This window comes from Apus apus, chromosome 1 (genome assembly GCF_020740795.1).
Source record: "Apus apus isolate bApuApu2 chromosome 1, bApuApu2.pri.cur, whole genome shotgun sequence".
In the NCBI taxonomy this organism is placed as follows: domain Eukaryota; kingdom Metazoa; phylum Chordata; class Aves; order Apodiformes; family Apodidae; genus Apus; species Apus apus.
The window spans coordinates 193,741,356-193,762,071 of NC_067282.1; the positions used below are offsets into that span (position 1 = coordinate 193,741,356).

The 20,716-nt window shown below is 39.0% G+C and overlaps 1 protein-coding gene across 12 annotated transcripts in view; it reads right to left on the reverse strand.

The window, feature by feature from the left end:
- Positions 1 to 928: 928 nt before the first annotated feature.
- Positions 929 to 20,716, reverse strand: part of MAGI2 (membrane associated guanylate kinase, WW and PDZ domain containing 2) — a 735,815-nt gene continuing 716,027 nt past the window's right edge. For 9 of the 12 annotated variants that reach the window (XM_051637734.1, XM_051637680.1, XM_051637697.1 and 6 more), the window contains one exon: positions 929 to 3,937. In XM_051637734.1, coding sequence (XP_051493694.1) covers positions 3,138 to 3,937 — 800 coding nt within the window. In that variant the 3' untranslated portion in view covers positions 929 to 3,137. Of the gene's footprint in view, positions 3,938 to 18,233; positions 18,345 to 20,716 lie in introns of those variants that run through there. The other 3 variants (XM_051637707.1, XM_051637725.1, XM_051637717.1) reach the window with 2 other exon arrangements.

The window sequence follows — 20,716 nt, forward strand, 5'->3', positions numbered from 1 at the left end:
GGCTGAAGCTGATCTTTGGTAGAGATGAGAAACTCTTGGTATTGGTGGTTGGCTGCACATTGATACAGGAGAAAAAAATATCCAGTAAGAAATGGGGCCGTGCTTGAACTTCTGCATCAATTCCTAGCAGACAGCTATCCACAGTGGTGCTAAATTGTTGGCAGTTATTGTTGATGTTATTAGTTCAGCTAGTTGAAATTTTTTACACGGAACATTAATCTTCTGAAAAATAAGGCTCTGCAGAAACTGACTCAGGGTGTGTGAAGGCAAATTATTATTTGAAGAAAATTTTATTTTAAGGAAAGAGGAAATATTTATTTTAAAAAATATCATATTTGTGTGAAAAATATTGGTAGTTTTCCAGTCAGTGCATCTTAGGGTGCCTATAGTCTTTAAACTGGTAATTCATTTTGCCTAACTGAAGGGTAGGAGAATTTTTCTATTCTGTTTGATGAAGGATAGATTATGCTCCAGAAGGGGCTGTCTGGTTACCATCATTTTTACACCCTTATAATGTTTTCTGACACTGTTTCTGTAAACTGGAAATCAAATTATGCCCCCTTCACCCAGCTTGTAAACAAACCTTTCTAAGGCTAGTTAGAGATGCTGAATTATTTTTGTACATATATAGTGTAGACTCAGAAGTTGCCTCTTAGTGCTGGGAGCTTGGCCACCCTGGTCCTGTGTCCCCTGGGTCTGGTTGGAGAGTCAGAGCTCAGGTTTCTCCACCAAGGGAATGATTTCTCTACATCTGGATATCCTCATACACCTCAACTTGCTTATACAGAATTTGTTTTGTCACTTATGTGTATATTCATAAATTTCATCCTTCTTTGGGGTAAGAAATTAATTCTACTCACATGGGTGGAAATGATTCTTAGTGTAACACTGAAGACTGTTACTCAAAATTAACACAGACTATGTACAATTGAAAAAAAAAGATTTTTGGATATATATTTTATTTGACAGTGGTTTAGAATATCATACAGTAAACAAGATTTCTGTAAAAGTTAATTTATCCATAGTGGTGCGTTTCATAAAAATAGTTGCTCACTTACAGCCTTTCTGTGACTATTAATACATGGAATTATATTTATAGAGATAGAGCTGTACAGGGTAAATTCACAGCTAACACTACACAGAAATATTATTTGGAATGGGGTTTAGATGATGTGCTGTCTTCACAGGTTATCGATTACAGCCGCATAAAGCAATTACTGCACAAGGAGTAGCTGTGAACTGTGCAAATTAGAGTTTATGCAAGCATAATCTCAACTGTTTTTCAGATTTCGTTGTTTGTTTTTTTATACATAAAAATAAGATACTGGGACGCGCATCTACGCTACAGAAGCATTGTCCAAAATTAGATTCAATAAATTAATGACAAATTAGATTGAATTCTAGTTCAGGGGATAAAGATTTTTTTTTTTTTCCCATTAAATTAGAGTTTTATAAACAGCTACATGGACTTGTGCTTTTTTAGAAATCATAAATGGATTTTTCTAAAAAAAAAAAAAAGTTTGAAAGCTGCAAAATCCTTGACTTGAGGCTTTTCAAATAATTGAACAGGAAGAAACATGCCTATAAATTTCTCAGTCCAGTGCAATGTTTGAGACATACAGTAATGTGATAACTTCTTGGAACAAAGCCAATTCTAATTTTTCAGCAGAGCATGTGAGGAACTAAGATTTCTAGAGAACAATAACTTTAAAATATGAGTTTTTGACAGTATTTAGTTTTATGTTTGTTTTTTTTTGCTGTTGTTTGTTTGTTTTGTTTTTGGCTTTTTTTAAAAATTACCAATATATTATTGCCCAGGATTTTGTTTTAATTTTGACAGACAAATAAGCATATGCACACGTACACAGACAAACACACATCTTTTTGAAACAAGATAATGACTGACTGACTGAACTTGGAGTTATTTCCTGTGAAGGCAGACTGGAATGTTTACCTGGCACTTAAGGCTTGAAATTCAAAACAGACAAGCAAGAAAGATAAAAAAAAAAAAGAAGACAGAAAAAAATATTAAAAAATGGAAACCATTTAAAGAATGGAAATATATGAGGACACTGACAACAGTATTTCAGAAACCAGTCTAATTATTATTAACATTTGCCTGAAAGGCACCTGCTCTGCCAAACGGAGGGGATGAAAGGTGAGAGTGTCCTAACTAAACAGACGGGTATGAAACATAGCACTGTTGATAAGTGAAGCTCTCGTTTTCTGCAGGAGGAAAAGGCCTTTCCTTAAGGAAACTGCAGCTTTTTCTCTGTAGCACTCTTCCTTTCATTGCAAGGGCCTTGCAGACGTCTGGGTTTTGAACTTGACCAATTGGTTTGTGTGCTACCTTGCAGGACTTGGGGAATCTGTAGTAAATTGCTTTTTAGAATAATTTGCAAGTACAACTCCACCCTAACTCCTTTCCAATGTACAGAAACATGGTTTGTTCACAAAAATGGCAGTAGAAATGGTATCACAGAAACTAATCCACTGGATTCCCCACTCCTCCCATAGCGCCCAGTGAACTATGCTACCGGGTATCACGTGGAATATCCCAAAGGGTTAACAGTGGACACGTGTCATGGGTGTACAGTTCCAAACGATGCTTCAAAGAAACCCTTTAACCCCTGTCTAGATATGTCGAGAACAATTTATTTACAATATTTTAGCTCCATGAAAAGATCCTCTCTCGGTTTCAGCTTGCTCCGTGCAGTTTTATTTAAGGCGATGTTCCAGTTTGTGATTGCTCTAACTTGTTCCAGTTTCTTGATAAAAGTTTGAATGAAATCCAAGTCCTTCATGCAGTGGGAAAAAAAATGCTAAAGCTACACTGCACTATTGTTCTCTGATGTACTGTCCTTCATATTGTTTTGGTTTCTTCCATAGCTGCCAAAGTCCCTAAAATGGAACTGGGACTTTAGGGTCGATTTTAAATCTCCGTGTGGACTATATGCTTTTGAACTTATTAGATACTGTGCACATTGTCATGGAATTACACACTAATGTTTTCATTCCTCAATGCTTTGTGTATATGTGTGATAGTTAAAATAAATTAAAACAAACCAATGTGAGACAAAAACTAAGAAGAATGTTCTGCGTCAGCTTGAGCCAGTTAGAGGGCAACAGTCCCTTGCTTATCTGCTCATGGCAGAAGTACCAGACTTCAGGACGCTAGGTAGCTTATCTGAGCCAGGGATTTTCCATGGCCCTGGGGAGACCGTTGCCTTTCGAACTGTGGTGTTGGTGCTGCGAGTGCTAATGGAGTGGAGATGTCCCTTCCTGGGGAACTCGCTGGGTTTCCCGTCAGGGTCCCTCTGGCTGTGGTCCATATCGCTTCCAGGTGAGCTGCAGCGGTTGCTACCGTACATCTTGGTAGAACCTGTCTCAAGCTTGACATGGTCAGATGCTGCAGCTGACTTCTTCTCACTGGTATTTGTGGATTTGTGATCTTCTTTTTTGTTAAGAGATCCTCCTCTCTTGCTTTCCGGCTTCCTCAGCCTCCCAAACTGTTCATCACTGGTTCCGGCACACACGTGCTCTCTTGCTCCAGCCTCAATCCTAAGGCTGTGTCCCACCACTTTGCTTTCTGAGGTGGGCCTGCCACCATCAGTGGTCTTATTTTTACCTTCTGAATATCCTTTCCAGGAAACGTCTTCATGCTTTGACCTGTCTACCTTTTTAGGACTTGCTGACCTTTCTCTTTGTTCTCCTAACCTTTTCTTTTTGTGACCATTCACCGAAAGCTCCTTTGGTTTCCTTACATCGTGTTCCCTCTTGATATCCCATGTTGCCTCTGGGCTTATCTGGTGAGAAGGGTCAGAGGGTGGGGCTATGTGTGATGAAGATAATGGTGAGATTATGTCGTCAAGGGAAACAGCTACTTCCGGCAGACCTGGGGAGGTGGCAGAGGGAGCACTCCAGGAGTTTGGTTCGTCTGTGGTAACAAGAAAGAGAAGAGTGTTAAGGGTGTGTTGAGTAGCACTGTGTGTGTATTGCAGAGACATATGTACTCTGAGCAACATCAACACCCAAACCATATGCCAGAATTAAAATCCTCTCTCCTAGATGAAGCAAAACCCCAAGGGGCATAAATGGGTGGAAAACCAAAAATAACCTCCCCCCAGTATAAAAAAGTCCAGAAGAATCAAGAACTACAGGGCTGGTAACTGCACATGCTGAAAAACTACTTTTCTTTCCTCCCATACTGATTCTGCTTTTCTCTGCCTCTATTAAATTATTCTTAAAATAATAATGGCACGTGCTCATGAAATCAAATTGCCTCTTTTGTAGCCGTATAATGGATTTCTTAGCTGGGCAATATCAGTGCTGTCTCTGAGGACAAATGAGAAGGACTTTCTGCCATCTATTAAACATGTCCCTACAAGCATATAGTAATTGACAAGAATTTGTAGCTGAGATAAGGTCATCATTGAATTCTGTCTCGTATTTTTTCCAAACAGATACAATATTGCAGTGTTTGTGGCCCTGCAATTCGTACAGGGTATCGCAGAGCTCTGCCGCTCTGTTGCAGCCCAGCCGCTCACTCTCCTGGCTGTGCATTTGGAATTTCTCCTGGTTGCTAAGCCTCAACACAATATGGTTGGATTGTGCAGATCCTGTTTAATTTAGCTAAACAGACATCTCCTTTGCAGAATCATGATGATTTTCCAAATCCGTTGGTACAAACCAGAATATTCTGAGATGCCTTTCTCTTGGATACACAATCCTCACTTCTTTTGTTTAACATTCCAGCAGACAATGAATCCATCATGGCCAATGACAGCATGATCTCTATTCTTACCCGTCTATAGGGAGGTTAGAGAAATCACTGAACTTGGCTAATGTCATTCCCTATTTAGCACCATTGCCTGGCTCTGTACGATATGAGCGATAATCTGTCAGAGATGAAGGACTACCTCAGGGATCCATGGAGATGAGGTGGAACTCGTGGCAAGAGCTGAGTATTTCATGGGGGGAGAAAAAGTAACCTTCTAGCAAACAAGCATGGGCTTCTGCAGGTCAGGACTAGTATTGCTCAGTGATATCAACTGTCCTTTAAAAGATACATCTATTTTTCTCAGTGCTATGGCTGCCTTCAAATTACGGTGAAGATGCACATCATCTTGAAAAATGGAATGAGTTTTATTACCCAGCCTGGGATCTGCAGCTTTCTTGACTGAGATGGCGTTTTTAAGTTAATAGCTTGATTGAGTGATTGCTGCTTTGCAGATAAAAATAGGAGACACAATTGTGAGGTGGGTGACGTAACGGGAGGGAGCAGCATGGTTAGCTGAGGAGCTATTTATTTTCCCAGATGGTGTTTGTCATATGCTTTTGCATAATGAGCATATGTGTAGAGAGGATTAGCATTTGAGAGGGGAGAAAGTACAAGTTCTATGTAAGACAAATAAACTTTGAGCTGGGAATCTAAATGCACTGAGGGTCTCAACTGATTTTATTCATTTATTTATTTATTTTTAAATCACACATTCTTACCCTCCAGTTAAGGCTGAGTAATGTACCATCTGCTCCGTGCTTGGCACTTGAGCAAGAAAAAAGAAAAGGAAGGCTGATGCATGTAGAGAGATCAGCTCTTAGGAGCTTGCCTACAAAAACCATCTGCTTTGATGAGCTGCTGCTTTACTTCTGCTCTTCACTATCTCCTCTCCTGGTTCAGGACTGCAGGCTGTGCCTGACTGGGAAGGTGCAGCCCCCACCCTTGCTCTTTTTGGGTCTGAAATCCAGGAGACCTTGTTTTGGTTAACACTTGAGTCAAGGACCATGCACTGGGTCCAAGTCACTTTGCCTGGTTCTCTACAACTATCCAGGACTCTGCTGAGCAGGATGAAGCTGCCTGTGAGTAACAGCAAAGTACCTGAGCTATTACTAAACGAGCCACCTTGGGCCCTAGAAAAATATGGTTGTGCTTTTTATGGCATTGTCACACCTTCTCAAGGTAGAGGTGGTGCTGAGCATTGGAATGACCAATGTATTTGACCTAGCTACAGTTTTCTTTCCCAGTTGTCCACGAGATGATGTTTTTCATTGAGTGGCAGTGAAGAGCAGCAGGTCATTACCAGACCTCACCCATGGCACTGAGAGCATCTGAAGTTACAGAATAATTTGTCACTTTAGCAACTATCAGCTGCATTTCAGTAAAAACATTGAGTGGCCTGGAGCAGCAAGATACTTTCAGGTAACAAGATTGCAAAATGTGCCACTATGCTCAAATCAGCTGTTTTTCATCCAGAAGGACAAACCTGGTGGCCACCATTCAAAACCAGGGTGGCAGACACCGCATGCAGCTCCTCTGAGGCACAAAGGGTGATATTGCACCAGGACACACAGGGGAGGAGATCTGGGTCTGGGTAGCCTGCTCTTTTATTCCCTTGAGACAAGAGAACTATTTATTAATGGACAGTCTCTCTAGACAATTTTAATATTTTGTGTACATCCTTTTTTAGAGAGAGGGGGGGAAATCGCCAAATGTTGCAGTGAGAAATCGTAGTGGGTGAGAACCTATCTCAACAAAAGAGAATCCAGGTATTTTTTAAATGCAATTATATATATATCTAAACTAGGACATGCTATATTACAGGCATTACTGGATTTCTGCCTCTCCCCCAGAAAACTTTATAAGAAAAAATGCAACTTGGCCAACTACGTGAGAAGACTCATAGCTGCAGCTTGAAGGGAAGTCTGGCTGTGGGAGAGCCCCAGGTGGGCCACTGACTAAGACTTGTTTAAGATACTGTGCCTGGCATTCTTGCTGGGGATGCACCTGCATAGGCTGCATTTCCAGTGGCTGGGGGAAAAGCTGCTATGAAATACAGGTACCATTCATATTCTGTGGCAGTATGGTACTTGCAAGTAAGAAGTTGACAAAATGACTTTCTACAAGGTTTCAGTACCATCAATCTGAGGCAGCCAAAACCAGACCTAACCTGTGTTTTCTTTCTAATGAAATTATGTAGAAAGTCATCCGTAGCCTTGGTAGACATTTTTGTCAGCAAGCCATTGTGATATATCACTGGCTAGTGAGGAAAACACTGATGTGAGGCTGCTGTGACAGACTTTCCCCTCATGTTTGAACATTATGGGAAATTACAAAAATACTAGCAAAGTGCAGTAAGGTAAGTAATTTGTTGCTCTAAACAAAAACCTTTTAAGGAGCTGTGTTCAAGACATAAAGGTTCATTTGGACTTGTTCAATCAGCACTAAAATGGCTGCTTTTCCATAACAAACATTAACAGGAGAAAGAAATTTTGTTCTGTAGAGCAACTAAACTAATGATTTCTTTTTATGCTCATTCTGAGGTTATAGCTGCATTTTGGAGAGAGTTATTAATATTTTTAAATAAATACATTTTTTTTCCCTGCAGTTTTTAAACTTTCTATAAAATGTATGTGTTAAGTGTGAACATAACCTACTTTTACTGTTTGTTATTCCAGAGCATCTCAAAACATTTTGCAAACTTACTAAACCAGAGGCAGTGCAGCAGTTTTACTTCTTTTCTCCCTTCAGCTCTGGGAGGCACTGAAGAAAGTATTTGCTTAATAGAGCATGAACTCCAATGCCCAAACAATTTACAAGCAGAAGTGAAAGAGATCACATTTGCTTGAAACTGCAGGAGAGATTTAGGGACGATGTAGTTTTAAATTTGTTTCTGGCTTTGTCACTATGAATATGATCCTTACTGTGGGAGAAATTGTTTTTCAAAGGTATACATTGCACTGAAGGCTGATAGATGCCTTCTTCCCTGCTTTGAAGGGAGAAAATCTCCCTTGACCTACTAATTTAGACAAGATAAACGAGCTGGGAGCAGCACTATAATCTGTCACACTGATGGCATTTGATTTGGTGTAATTTAGTAGGTGTTTTCTGGGTGGCTTTTAGTTTCCATGAGCTATTGTCATGCAGGTTGGTGGCACTGCTCCATGGGATGTGTAAGAATGACTCACCTACAACCTGTTTCACATAACTCCCAGGCAAGGAGTAAATTGCTAACTGAGTAAGAGACACCACAGACACAAGATCTTGAGTGTGTAGGAGGACAAGCAGGAGATGAACGCAGCCGTTTGGCAGGAAGTGACAGGGGGAAAACATCAGGAGCAGTTTTCTGTCTAAAGGCTTTTTTTTGTTTGAGGTAGAATTGCCACATATGTGAATTGTTTGCTTTGCTGTATCACCTTACACACGTTCAGTGGAGTGGAGATGAATACTGCTCTCATAAATCTACTTGCTCTTCTCTTAAGTCTCGTCTTCCACCTCGATCCAGTGCTTGCTGATAGCTTATGTCTGAACAACTAGCAAAAGAAACCTGACTCTACTAATGGAGAAGAGTGATGTGCCTGTCTTACTTTCTGGGTACTAAGTCAGAGGAAAGAACTCAGCCTACCAACAAGTTTATTTAATTTCCTGCAATATTTCTGTTTTTTTTTACAGATTGCCCTTCTGGGATTCTGTCAGCTCTAGTCTTGCTGTGCTTATCCACTCTGCCAAGATCTCAGGTGAAGAGAGATTAGATCTTACATTTGTAATTATGTTCTCCTTTTGCATAAAAAGATTTTAAATTATTGCTTGGTAGTTTATCAAGAATGGGGGAATTATCATCAGATGAAATTAACCATAAAGGACTAATATTAGTTTATTTAATATTTAATAGTCATGTTAAGAGTAAAAATGACATTTTATTACTGAAGTATAATAAAATCTCAATGTGTTTTTAATTTCCACAATCTATGTGGATAAGGGTCAATATATTAAAGCTTTGAACACTTCCAGTAGTCCAAATGAAACATTTCCTGAAATATCTAAGTAGCTGTTTTCATATCTTCTCAGAAATATTTTTCTAGGAAAACAAAGGGTTTTTGATTCTATTAAAATATGGTGCTTTATTTCCTCCCCCCCTTTTTGTCTGTAATTATGCATTGCCAGAAGGTGGCAAAGAAGTTCTTATAGATGCTGTTAATAATGAAAATGGGACAAATTGTCCCCTGGTGAGTATTCACTAATGTTGGCAGTGTTACACCAGGAATGCATTTGGCTCTTTCTCATTATAGCTTGACATGTTTGTGATGTTCCTGATTGTATTGGTCTCCTGCAGCTTGCCTTTAACACCTTCTAAGGAGGGATATTTCAGATTATTTAGGGAGTCTTTAATCTTTCATCCTGGAGCTTCCACAACCCAGACACACAGCACCCTTTGTCTCCTGAAATAAAAGATTCTCTGAGGTTTTGATGGTTAGAGAAGCTCTTGGCACTTTCTGTCCAGCTGTCAGCTTCATGCAAACATGCCATTATATGTCACCCTTTCTCCCAGCCTCTCCCGAAAAGCAAGTGGCAATGGGCTCTGTCCCTACCTTACAGATACCCATACTTCTGGCTATAAACTTACACTTGTTAATTATTCAATAGTGCTTTACAAATGTTTTCTCACAAATTACACTTTGCTTGGCTTAAAATTACCCTTTGTTTGGCTCCCCTTCCACTGATCTTATCTAGGTTCAAATGCCTCAGCACCAATAGCTCTGGAAATAAACATCAGTGGATTTAGGTGCCTTCTGCTGTGGTAGGATCCATTGTTTGGTCAGTCACCATGGGCAAATCCAGGTGGGATAGCCTGTTCACCATTAGCATTGTCCTTACTCTTTTTTTTTAAATGCTATAATGGCAGTGTGCCATGGGTGCAGTGTTGATTCTATCTGCAAAAAGACATGGATGCCATGTAAATTTACAAAAATAAATCCAGGTCACACTCAGTTATTTTGGCATATGAACTACTTTCCTTCCCTACATATGCAGCTGAGTGATCCATTTGGTATTGTGAAGTTTATTTGTGATGCAATGAATACCTAATCTAACTTCTTGCTTTCTTAATGTAACCACATGCATTATACTGCTTGCTTGTTTGCACTCAGAAAGGTCACAGTGATTCTGAATGCTTGTAGTAGCTTGTAAATGTAACTTTGCTTAAGAGTGGATTTTTTCTTTTTCTAGTTATTTTTTTGGCTTTTGCACATTTGCTTTTGCAAAGGTTGAGGATGGTTGGTCAGGGTAACCTGACTGAGTTGACAGATTATAGGAAGCAAACATGCATCTGAGTCCTTGCATCTTTTACTTCTGAACTTCTTATTTGTTGTTTTGAGAAAAGTAGAATGATTTGTTAAGAAAGACTGATGTTTAAAGTATGAAACTATGCCAGGCCTAGCCTTCTGCCACCAAAGTCACTGTGCACTTCTGTTTTTGTTGGTGGTTTAATTTTGGAAGAGTGGGCTAATATTGGAATATTGGACTTTTTTTGGGAGCTATTGGTGGCATGACTTCTGCAGATGTCCACAAGAGCTGAAGAGATGTGACTGTATATATAGGGTAGATGAAGATAGTAGGTAGATGAAGTAGTTTTACCTCTGCTGCAGACTTCAAACATTTAATTTTCCATGTAGAAAATTCAGTCATGGACCTATTCCAACACCAGGAAGCAGAGTTCTACCCCCTGTTTTATTCACTTCCCAGAGCCATTTATACTCTGATGCCCTACGTTTTTTAATTTCACTAATCATTACTGATGAGCAACAGTTTAGCTCCTTTGGGTTCATTATATCCATCTTGCATTGTATATTTTACCTAGATATTAAATGGAAGATGCCCCAAATACTTTTAAAGCAGAGATGATGTTCACAGAGTCCCTGCAAGGGCCATCTGATGAAACTCTGAATGATCTCAAGTCAGGTAAAATTCACTTTCATCACCATTTCTGTACTCCACACGGAGGTTTGTTAGAAAAAGTGCTTTCATGTTCAGAGCTCTAATTTGGGAATTATTGAAACACACTTCAGAAAGAGTGTATTGTTAGTTATGCTTGGAAGACCAAATCTGCAGAAGCTTAGGAGACTATATTGCTTGTTTTTGGAGTTAAGGGAACTAAGGGAACAGAGAGAAAGGGAAAAATTAAACTTGGTGAAGAGAGGGCAGAACTGCATATTGTGAGGGGAAAATTTAAAAGAATCCTTTAGAAACATGCTGAATGTTTCCTTGAAACAAAAGTCGCACACATTGATTTGTGCTGGCTTTAATCTGTAGAAAGCACTATGGATGAAAGCACTTTTCAATTTTTTATGTAATGTATTCTTTAAAGATGGCAAACAAAGACACATTGGAAGTGACTGAGCTGACTGGGAGAGTTCCAGTTCTTATTCTGCACTGTTTCTGATCCTACACTATGCTCAGTGTATCCTCAGTAAATCCCTTTCCTTGAGCTATTTGTTTAATTATGCTATGGCTTCACCAGTATTTTACTGTCCTAATCACTTCAGATAATAATTTACTGGCCTTACAGAGTCAGAGAGAGATACAGAGTTGACTCAGAAGACAGCTGGAAATAGACATCTGCTCTTCTGTTGAATGTGTACACCACCAATGTTTGGGAGCTCCTTCTGGGAAGCCCTTTCAAAGGCTGTGGATCAAAGCTGACTGGAGGGTCATGGAGAGCTACAGACATTGCTCCACATCAGGCTCTTTTTAGCAAGCATAGGTCACTGCAAATAAGTGGTCTGAGATCTTTCTGGCCAGTACAGGAAGTAACCAATGAATTCAGATACACTCAGGATTTCTGCCCTGGAGAGCACATGGACTGGATTGTCCCCAGGACTTAGATGATCTTAGGGTTCTGCATTTACCTTTAGCCCTCTCCTGGTTACCCTGCCATTGTTCACCCCTTAAATATAAATCACATCCATAAGGAATGCAGAGTGATTTTGTAATAACGCCTAAGCACTGCAGCATTTGACTCTCTCCATCAGCCACACCTTAAAACAGGACCAAGATAATTTTAACGCTGCCATTACAATAGCAAGAATAAACAGAGAGAATTTTTCTACGCAAGAAAAAAACTACCTAAGTGCAGAATGGGAGAGGGAAAAATAATCAAGAGCCACACTTACAAACAAGTTATATTTCAGATCTGAAGTAGATAAATTAATTTAGTAACTCAATTTACTAATTTACTGTAATAATCTTCTGTCTGTGAATCTCAAGGCCAGATGACTATGCCTACACAGTTTTATCACTCATTCCAAGATGTATTTTAGCCTGTTCAACAGATATGGATCTAGCAAACAGTCCTATATATTAAATATTTAAACCAATGATCATGATCACAAATCTGAGTGAACCTGATACATTTGATTATTCCTTTGATCAAGGTAACGCATCTGCAGAAATGTTACAGGATGAGTCACTGACATTGTGAACAGCTGAAATGAAAAGCTGCAGCCTGTGCAGTGCTTCTCTCCTCCACAGCAAGCTCCTCACTGCTGCATCAGTGTTGTCTGTGGACAGCCTAAGTGCTAGTCTGGAGGGTTGTTGCTCTAACCACACATTATCATTCACTAGGTCCTTCAGGCAGTTTGGTACCCTTTTTGAAGTGCTGAGCAGCTCACACGTCTATTAGATCAGAACTACTCAGGCAAAAGAACTTCATCCCTTCAGTAAAAGAGGTTTTACTTTTTCTGTGTGGTCAGGCAGTAGAGTAGAAGCTGCAGAAACCTCAGCAGTTCTCTTCCAGAGCCATGCTGGAGCTGGAAAATCTACATTGGAAGCTAGTGTATAATTAAAAAAGATAATTACTTTAAAATTAGTTTTTATTAATAGAATTAAGCCACATTAAGTCATAAAAGGTGTTCATAAATATGTTAATAGAATGTGTGGTATTAATGAAAAACATTCTGCAGAGACTGAATAATTTAAGAGTTGGATATTACCCACTTAATTAAACTTAAATATTAAAATTATTATTTATCACAGCTAAAATGGGCATTAACTGTAGACATCACATCCTGTCTGGTCAATAAATAGCTGTCATTATTAAAGGTATGTGGAAAATACGTAAAATGTATTTAATAAGTGAAGAAATCAGAGCATTCTGACTGTATATAAAACGCCCCCAGAAAATGGTTTCTGGCAGGCACTGAGTGTTGGTGGTTCTTGCTTAGGATCTCAGCAGGATCTGAAGCAAAACAAATAACTTGGTTTGAACACATCCCTGTTTACAAAGCTCATGAATAAGTATTCCTGTCCTTTTAGGGTAAAAGTTGCAGAATTAGTTTAGTCTCTTTTAGAGTCTTTTCAGACTCACTACCACTGCGCACAGAAGGTGCAGAGCTGACCCTGGGACCCTGCTTGTTGTTGGGGCTATTGTGGTATCTGATATCTTTTGGATGCTGAGACAATTTTCTCAGAAAACTGTATAATGAGATGGAAGTGCACGAATAAATAAATGTCACATTGTAATATTAATCTCTTCACGAGTAAACACAAACTACATGTTTAAAAAACACAGATATTTAAAATTCTGGGTTGCACCTGTGCTGTTGTAGCTCAACAAAGTATAACATCCTCTATGATCATGTTCATTAGGCATCAGTTGGAGAGTGACAGTTACTTCATATTTTCAAAGTAAAGGAAAACGCATTTCATTTTCTGAAGGTTTTTTCCCAAGCCAGGAGTATCAAGCTATAAGAAATCTGGCAGAAGCCATGAGCTCTGCAAACCTCTCCCTGTGGTTGGGCCATGAAGCATCACCCTGGGAATTGCACCACAGGATGGCAGAGTGAGAAGGGCAGAGGCAGGAGCAGCTGTGGAGTTTGCCTTCTCCTCGCTCGTGGTTGGAATCACATTATTTCATATTGCTCTCTGTGTGACCATTTAGACACCAAATTTCAGATGCCAATGACTAGAGTCAAAAGAGGTCCTGTTAGTTTAATTTAGTCCTGGGTATTACAGCTCCAGGCTGCTGGCAAAGCTTTTCTGACACAGCTCTATTCCTTCTTGTATTTTTGTATAACTTTACGTACTTTTACGGATGTGCTTTCGTCCCTAAAAGAGCTGGTGGCTTTTTATGGATTCTTTTAAGAAAGCTGAAGAGCCAGACTTTTTATACGTGAGTAACCACATATCAATTAAAAAAATCATGTAAATGAGTTAAAAGCCACTGTATCTGAAGTTCAGTTGATATTCTTAAAGATGGAGTCTTTGTCAGAAGGTACAAAGAAAAAATGTTCTTGTTCCTGTCAAGATAGTAGAGGACAAAAAACAGTTTCCAGGTCTTTCTAAAGAAGAAGTAGTTTGACCCCTCCAAGTGACTATTAATGTAAAAATGTAGATGAGTGGCTGTTCTCTCTTTTGGGGATGTCGTTGCTGCAAACTGACTGTGCCAAGGAGATGTGGAACAGGTTTTAGACCCACTGAAATCTGGCCATTGAAGCAGTGACTGCACAACCTCCATGATGACAATTGTTGGCCCAGACCACAGGAATAATGATTTGTGCCTTCATACTGTCTCCTTCCATACAGAGCTCTGTGTTGGAAGGATACCACCATGGACATGTAGGGAAGCTACCTCTGATTAAGAACACATTGGGGTCATTCAGTCTGGCTAGTATTTGGGGTCTGTTGTACGTTTGGAAATGAGAGGGATTGAGAAACAAGCAGCAGGAGAGGGATTTTACATGCCTTTGAGCTACAACAGCATAAGATGGGATTTAATCCTATGGAAAACTGAAGACACAGCAAGTATTACTGAATTGCTTTTTCCTCTTCATGACATGAAGCAAGGAAAAACTGATGCTGTGAAGACAGAGTGATGCCTGCCCCCTCTAAGGCCCTGTATTTTAAGTGCTTATTTTCTAGTGTCACCAACTGGATGGAAATATAGGTAGCCACAAGAAAAAAGAAGATTTGTGGGTGGGACTTCTGCATTCTTTGGCTGATAAGTCTGCTTGCCAGTTTATGGGAACAAAAACCAGAGATAGTGTTTGTTCATCTGTTTTATTCACTGTAGTTTAGCTGTAATTATCTACACTTCACACCACATTAGTAAATCTACTCTGGAATCTTATATTATAATAATTAAGCTTTAGTAATAAGACAACTTGCTCAACAGCCTTATTATTAAATTTTTGCTCAGAGGGGAGGGACACTGCCAATTTTGGTGTGGATTATAATGCCCATCAATTAGTGAGATTCTGCTTTAATAACAATACTGAGTAGTTGACTAGGAATTTTAATCTTTAAAGTGCTTCTCAAACACAAAATAATTAATCCCCATAACACTCCCATGAGACAGATAGGTAAGTATTACTATCCCCTGTTATACAGATGGGGGTAAGAATGGGTTAGAGAATTCAGCTGGACTGGTCAAAGCCACTGGGAGTGTAATAACCAAAGCAGTATTTACGACTATGAAAAAGTCTTGGTGTTTTTGCATTTAAAAAGTAAGGAAAAGTTATCGCTTCCCTGGAAGCTCAAAAACATTGTCACAAACTGAAAATGCCTTCCCATGTGTCCCTCCTTTTTTCAAAACTGTGTTCTTCTATATCAAGGGATACCTATGTAAAAGGTCTGTATTTCTTATAAAATAGAAATTTGCTGTAAGACAGAAATAACTACACACTCCCACATATACATACATATACACTGTTACTTAACAGAAGGATGTTCTGCTTTCTTGCCAGCTGCTACATATTTATTTAATAATAAAGACATGTTTGTAAAGCAAATTTTAATATTCTATTTTGTCCTTGAATATTTTTTACCTATAGCAATAAAAGAGCGAGAACCTTTGGGAGCCCCTATTCAAACTACCTCACTGTTTTAGACCAATTTTGTTAACCAATATATTGACTTATTTGGTTGTGTCTTTTTTTTTGTTGTTTTGTTTTGTTTTGTTTTGTTTTTCTCTTTCTGTTTGCACACCACAGGTTCCTGAAATTAAGTTGGTATTGCTAGAAGGTGGTGTTGGAAATGCAGCAGGAATATGAATGAATGTTTGCAGTTCCACCGAGCTGGTCAAAGAAGGAAAGGGCACTTTTCCAAAATGACTATTGATTTTTGCACTCACGTCAGATGAATGATATACAGGATAGTTCAAGTTTCGAATAACACCCAACCTCAGCTCCAGAGATTTATAAAATGAGCATTAAAAATGGGATGAATTGGGTTATCTGGTCAGTACCCCAAACAGGCAGGATTATCTGGTTTGAATGTACAGGCCAAGATACTACAGCCATTTATTAGACAAACATAAAAGCTTCAGAATATCAACAGAGTTAAAGAACTAGAAAATTGCAGTTTGCAGCTGACTGGAGATTTCTGAAGGATTTAATTGTATTAAAACAATAAAAACACAGTATTAGCTCCCAATTTTTTCTCTGTTTTTGCAAATAGAAGTACAGTGCCACTATTAAGGACCCCCAAACCCATGGTGCAAGAAAGCACAGGCACATATCACTTGATCTGGATCTACCTTCTAAACCACCTTTTAGCATCTGCATCTCTCCTGGGCTATATCTAACTTCAAGTAAGTCTGCTAATCATCTTCCGTAAGTGATTATTTACAGAAAATAGAACAATTCCTGTGGGAAACATGGACTCATAACAGACTGCACTATGATATTATGGTAGGGGCCTCTCCTGGTCAGTATATCAGTTCTACATCAGGAAATTCAACTTATATCCTTGGTCAGTGCTCTAATGAATGGTAGCACAGCCACAATTTTGGTTGGGAAAGGTCAGTGCAAAATCTTTCCCCTCAAAACCCTTTCATTAAAACATCTGAAATGGAAACACATTTTTTCATTTGACCTGATATTACTTTTTTATCAATCAAGTATTTCAGTTTTGCTGTTGACCCAAACTAAATTGTTTTTAATTTTCTGGATATATTTTACTGGGAAAAAAATTCTTCCCTAACACTTTCTGCCAAATAAATAATCAGAGCCATTCACAGCTGAGTGACTGTGCAAGACTAACTTTAGCTGTATTCACAGATGTATGTTTCTACTTATTTCAGGAAAAAAGGCTTTCCTGCTTCTGTTATGCTATAGAAGGAAAAACAAAGATAATGCATAGAAAGTTATGGTTAAATATCTAACATATGTGTTGGAACTGCATTTCTCTGAACTTCCTATGCTTGACAACTGGGACTAGCAAAGTGGCAATGTTAGCCAGGTTTTTTTACCTCATTATCTCTCTAAACTACTTGTAGTAAAGAAGAAAGCAGAGGTAAGGTTAGAATTACTGTCAAATAATTTTGCAATTCAGTTTTCTACACAATGCCAGAACTTCATTGTTGCCAGGAGGCATAGTGACATGCACACTTGAGCTACAAGTATATTGTTTTCAAATGGCCTTAGGATGTGTCTGGCTCTGCACTAGTAAAGTATAGGGACATGTCTGTGTTAAAAAAATTCTTATTTACAGACACAAATTGGGAATCAGCTGTAACTGGGAGCACATGCAAGCAAACAATTAGGCTACCTGGATGCACAAGACTGATAACAGGTCAGTTGTATAACTTCCAGCTTAGTGCCTGGGTGCTGGGGACAAGAATTCTGTGGGCATCACATTGGACGAGCTGCTTGAAGCTCAAAGGTTAGGAGGATACCTTTGGGTATAACTCCTTTTCTGTTTCCAATCTGTCTACTTCAATAGCATGAGACTGGCCTTATAATTCTAGCAAATATACTACCTTGTGCAAAGTCAATAGCAGACTGAATGCACCTGCACACTCCTGTGTTTTCTGTGATGAGAGGAAAAATAAGTGTTTCTTTTTCTTTGCTTTCCAAGTATCATTTCTGGGCCATGACTTTGTATTACAAATTTGATGTATCTGAACAACCTGTGCAGTTGGATCTGATTTATGAAGAAAATAGCTTGAAATCAAGTACAAAGTACTATGTGTAAATTCAGCATAGCCACTGGGTTTAAAAAATTGCCTAACAGTATGTTTCACAGATTCTTCAATTTTACATTAGTTATTTCTTCAAGGGGCTGCATACAAATATTGTTTCAGATCAGTATCTAACTTCCACCTTCACAGTACTAATATTTTTGTAAGCTGAGTACCATAAGGAAAGGGAATATTATGGCTTTGGTTCCCAAAAGTTTAAGATTTTCAGAGAATAACTTTTTGTCTTGAGAAAAAGTGAATAAATAGAACTGTGGCTGTGTTTCTTGCACTGGCAGCAGCATAAAATGAAGAACCAGTTATCTAGGACTAGTTACCTAGACATTGCAAAGTGCATAGCTGCTTTAATACCTATGCTATAAAATACTTTAGAAACTACTAAGTGAGCTAGCGTGTAAAGAAAAGTTGGAAAAGAGTCTATTAACAGTTGTGAGAAACAAAAGCATATTAGAGAAAGATAATACACATGCAGAGTTTACAAACCGTGTCTTTAGGGTGGCCCAATAAGTAGAAATATGGGGACCCATGCTTGTCACTTTTCATGCACATGGAGAGACTGGAAGGTACCATTCCTAAAGGAAGGGGAGGAACAGCCTAGGACCAATCATTAGAATTAACAGAACCAGTGACATACAGACATTGTACTGTTGTTAGAGCAGACAATTCTTAGTAAGTTTAGAACAACTGATTAAAAAGCTTATATGTAACAGGAAAGAAGTATTTCTGTAAAGCCAAGAGAAATAAGCATGCTGTAAGTCTAAACATTAGTGGATGACTGAAACTACTGTGCATATATATTCAGGATGTCAATTCACCTCTACTGCGTTTGTGGAGTACATCTTGAGGTGCTTTTTGAAGGAGTCATAACAAATCAAAAGCAAAGGGTTTAATGCATTTCAGAACTGTGCCCATTTATTAGTATGAAAAATCCTTCTATTGGTATCAACTCTGACATTTTTTGCTTTTCTTAGTGGGGTAGAGCTAACACACAAATAGAGAATTTCTTCAAGGCTCTTAAAAAATGACTTACTGCTAAATAACTTGTAGCTTTTATCTGATAACCAGCAATGATTTTATGCATTCTGAAACTTTACATTTTTCATACAGAACTTTTCCTCCATTAAACAGCCAAAACTCTAGTTCTGTAAAATCACCTGAATGTTGTGAAGACATGGGGTGAGTTTGGACATAATGTAACATCATGTGAGGCACCAGGGATTAAAAAAATGCACAATACAACCCTACAACATGTCTTTTAATGAAGCCAAACACAGGGGAAGAGAGAGGGAAAGAACCAATGTTGTGTAAATTCATGAAGTGCCAACCAGCCTGAGGCACAGATTCTCCCAGCCTCACTGACTGGTTCTGGTGGCTCTGTGTGTGTTGGTGTCATACCATGACCCAGCACGCTCAGGGCCAGATACAGATTTCCAAGACAGGGCAAGAGAAAGGTTTTCTATAATCTCTGTGAGAATGGGCTGGGTGTGTAAAACTTAGAAATTTTTGCAGCTGTTGAGCAACTGTAAGTGAAAAATTACCAAACTTCATGGAAAGTATGATTTTGAAGTCCTCCTGTGAAAGCAGGGGGGGAAATGATTTTGCTTTCTTCTAGATGTTCCTCAAAGGTGAAATTCTATGTTTCTGCTCCCTCTGCAGTGCCAGACAGAAGGCTCTGGGGAAGGAGGTTGTGCCTTGATGGAGCGATAGAGTCTACCTAGAAGTGTTGATGGTGCGTTCTCCACCTTTTTGCCCTGTTTGCAATTATTTGGTTATATTATATAGTATATATTACTTGGTTATAAGACTTACTGCTTTCAGATACTTCTAGGAATGCATATATTTTAATGTAGCTTTGTAATGAAAGCTCCAGTCAGGAAATGGTAGGAGCAGTAAGACAGAAGAACTAAGCTGCCAGGTCTGAGTTTGAGACATCCCAGGCTTTTCTAGCGACCTTCTTCCATAGATATTTAGAGAAAACAGTGGATGTTTTCAGAGAACACTGTATCCGTCTGGGGCTGCTCCATCATTAGAATTAACTTGCCTCTTGCAGAGCTCATAGCTGGATTGAGAGGCTATGATTTGTTAGATTTATTTAATCTTTGATGTTACTATTCTTGGTTTTTGTGAACTGTTTTCCCACATTTTGCCTTTAGGGATGCCTCTTCATTCCAATGTTTGACTGCACAACGTACGTGCCCATCTCATGGTGTTTATATAGCAATGACTAAGGCCTGAAAAATATGAGTATCTGTAATTAGGCTCCCACAGTGCGAGCAGACAGATTTTTAGAAGTGCTGCACTCCAAGTAGCTGCTGATGAAGTCAATAACCTCTTAGGCAGGTGCATACACAGTGAATTAGGCAGCCATTGGAAGAAAAATGCTCGTCTGTTCTTTTATTGAAATTGCATTTAAGGTTTTCTGAGAAGTGCTCAGTGCTACAGCAATGACTGAGTTTTGTGTTCTGTGGCATGGATGAAAACTCACATCTCCTGCAGACTGACTCACCAGGCATTAAGTATGTTTTGAGATCAGGATTCCCAGCAGTATTTCCAGTCTGTCTTGCACAATAATATGATTTCTTTCTATACCTTCGTTCTTTGGAGAACATGGCTGGCAGATTACTTCCTATGAAACATGATTCTGATGTTCTTCGGGTTTGGATGAGCTGTGATAATTCACCTTCAGTGGAAGCACAGCTCCTCTGGCTATCCTTATCCTCAGCAAACATGTTCTGAGATGCTGAGTGATAAAACATCTGTTTTCCAAGTTCTTTTGTTGCACCCTGCTGTGAAATCAGCTGTCGTTTTTAAGCATTAATCATGTCCATGCTCCTTCCCATATATTCTGATGTTTCCATGCATGCTACATGGGTATTTCTTCCTCTGAAGTGCTCTGGGATCTTTGGCATTTGTTTTCAAGCAAAATTAGCAGCTGGAGTTGAGGTAAATGATGCATTTGGAAGACA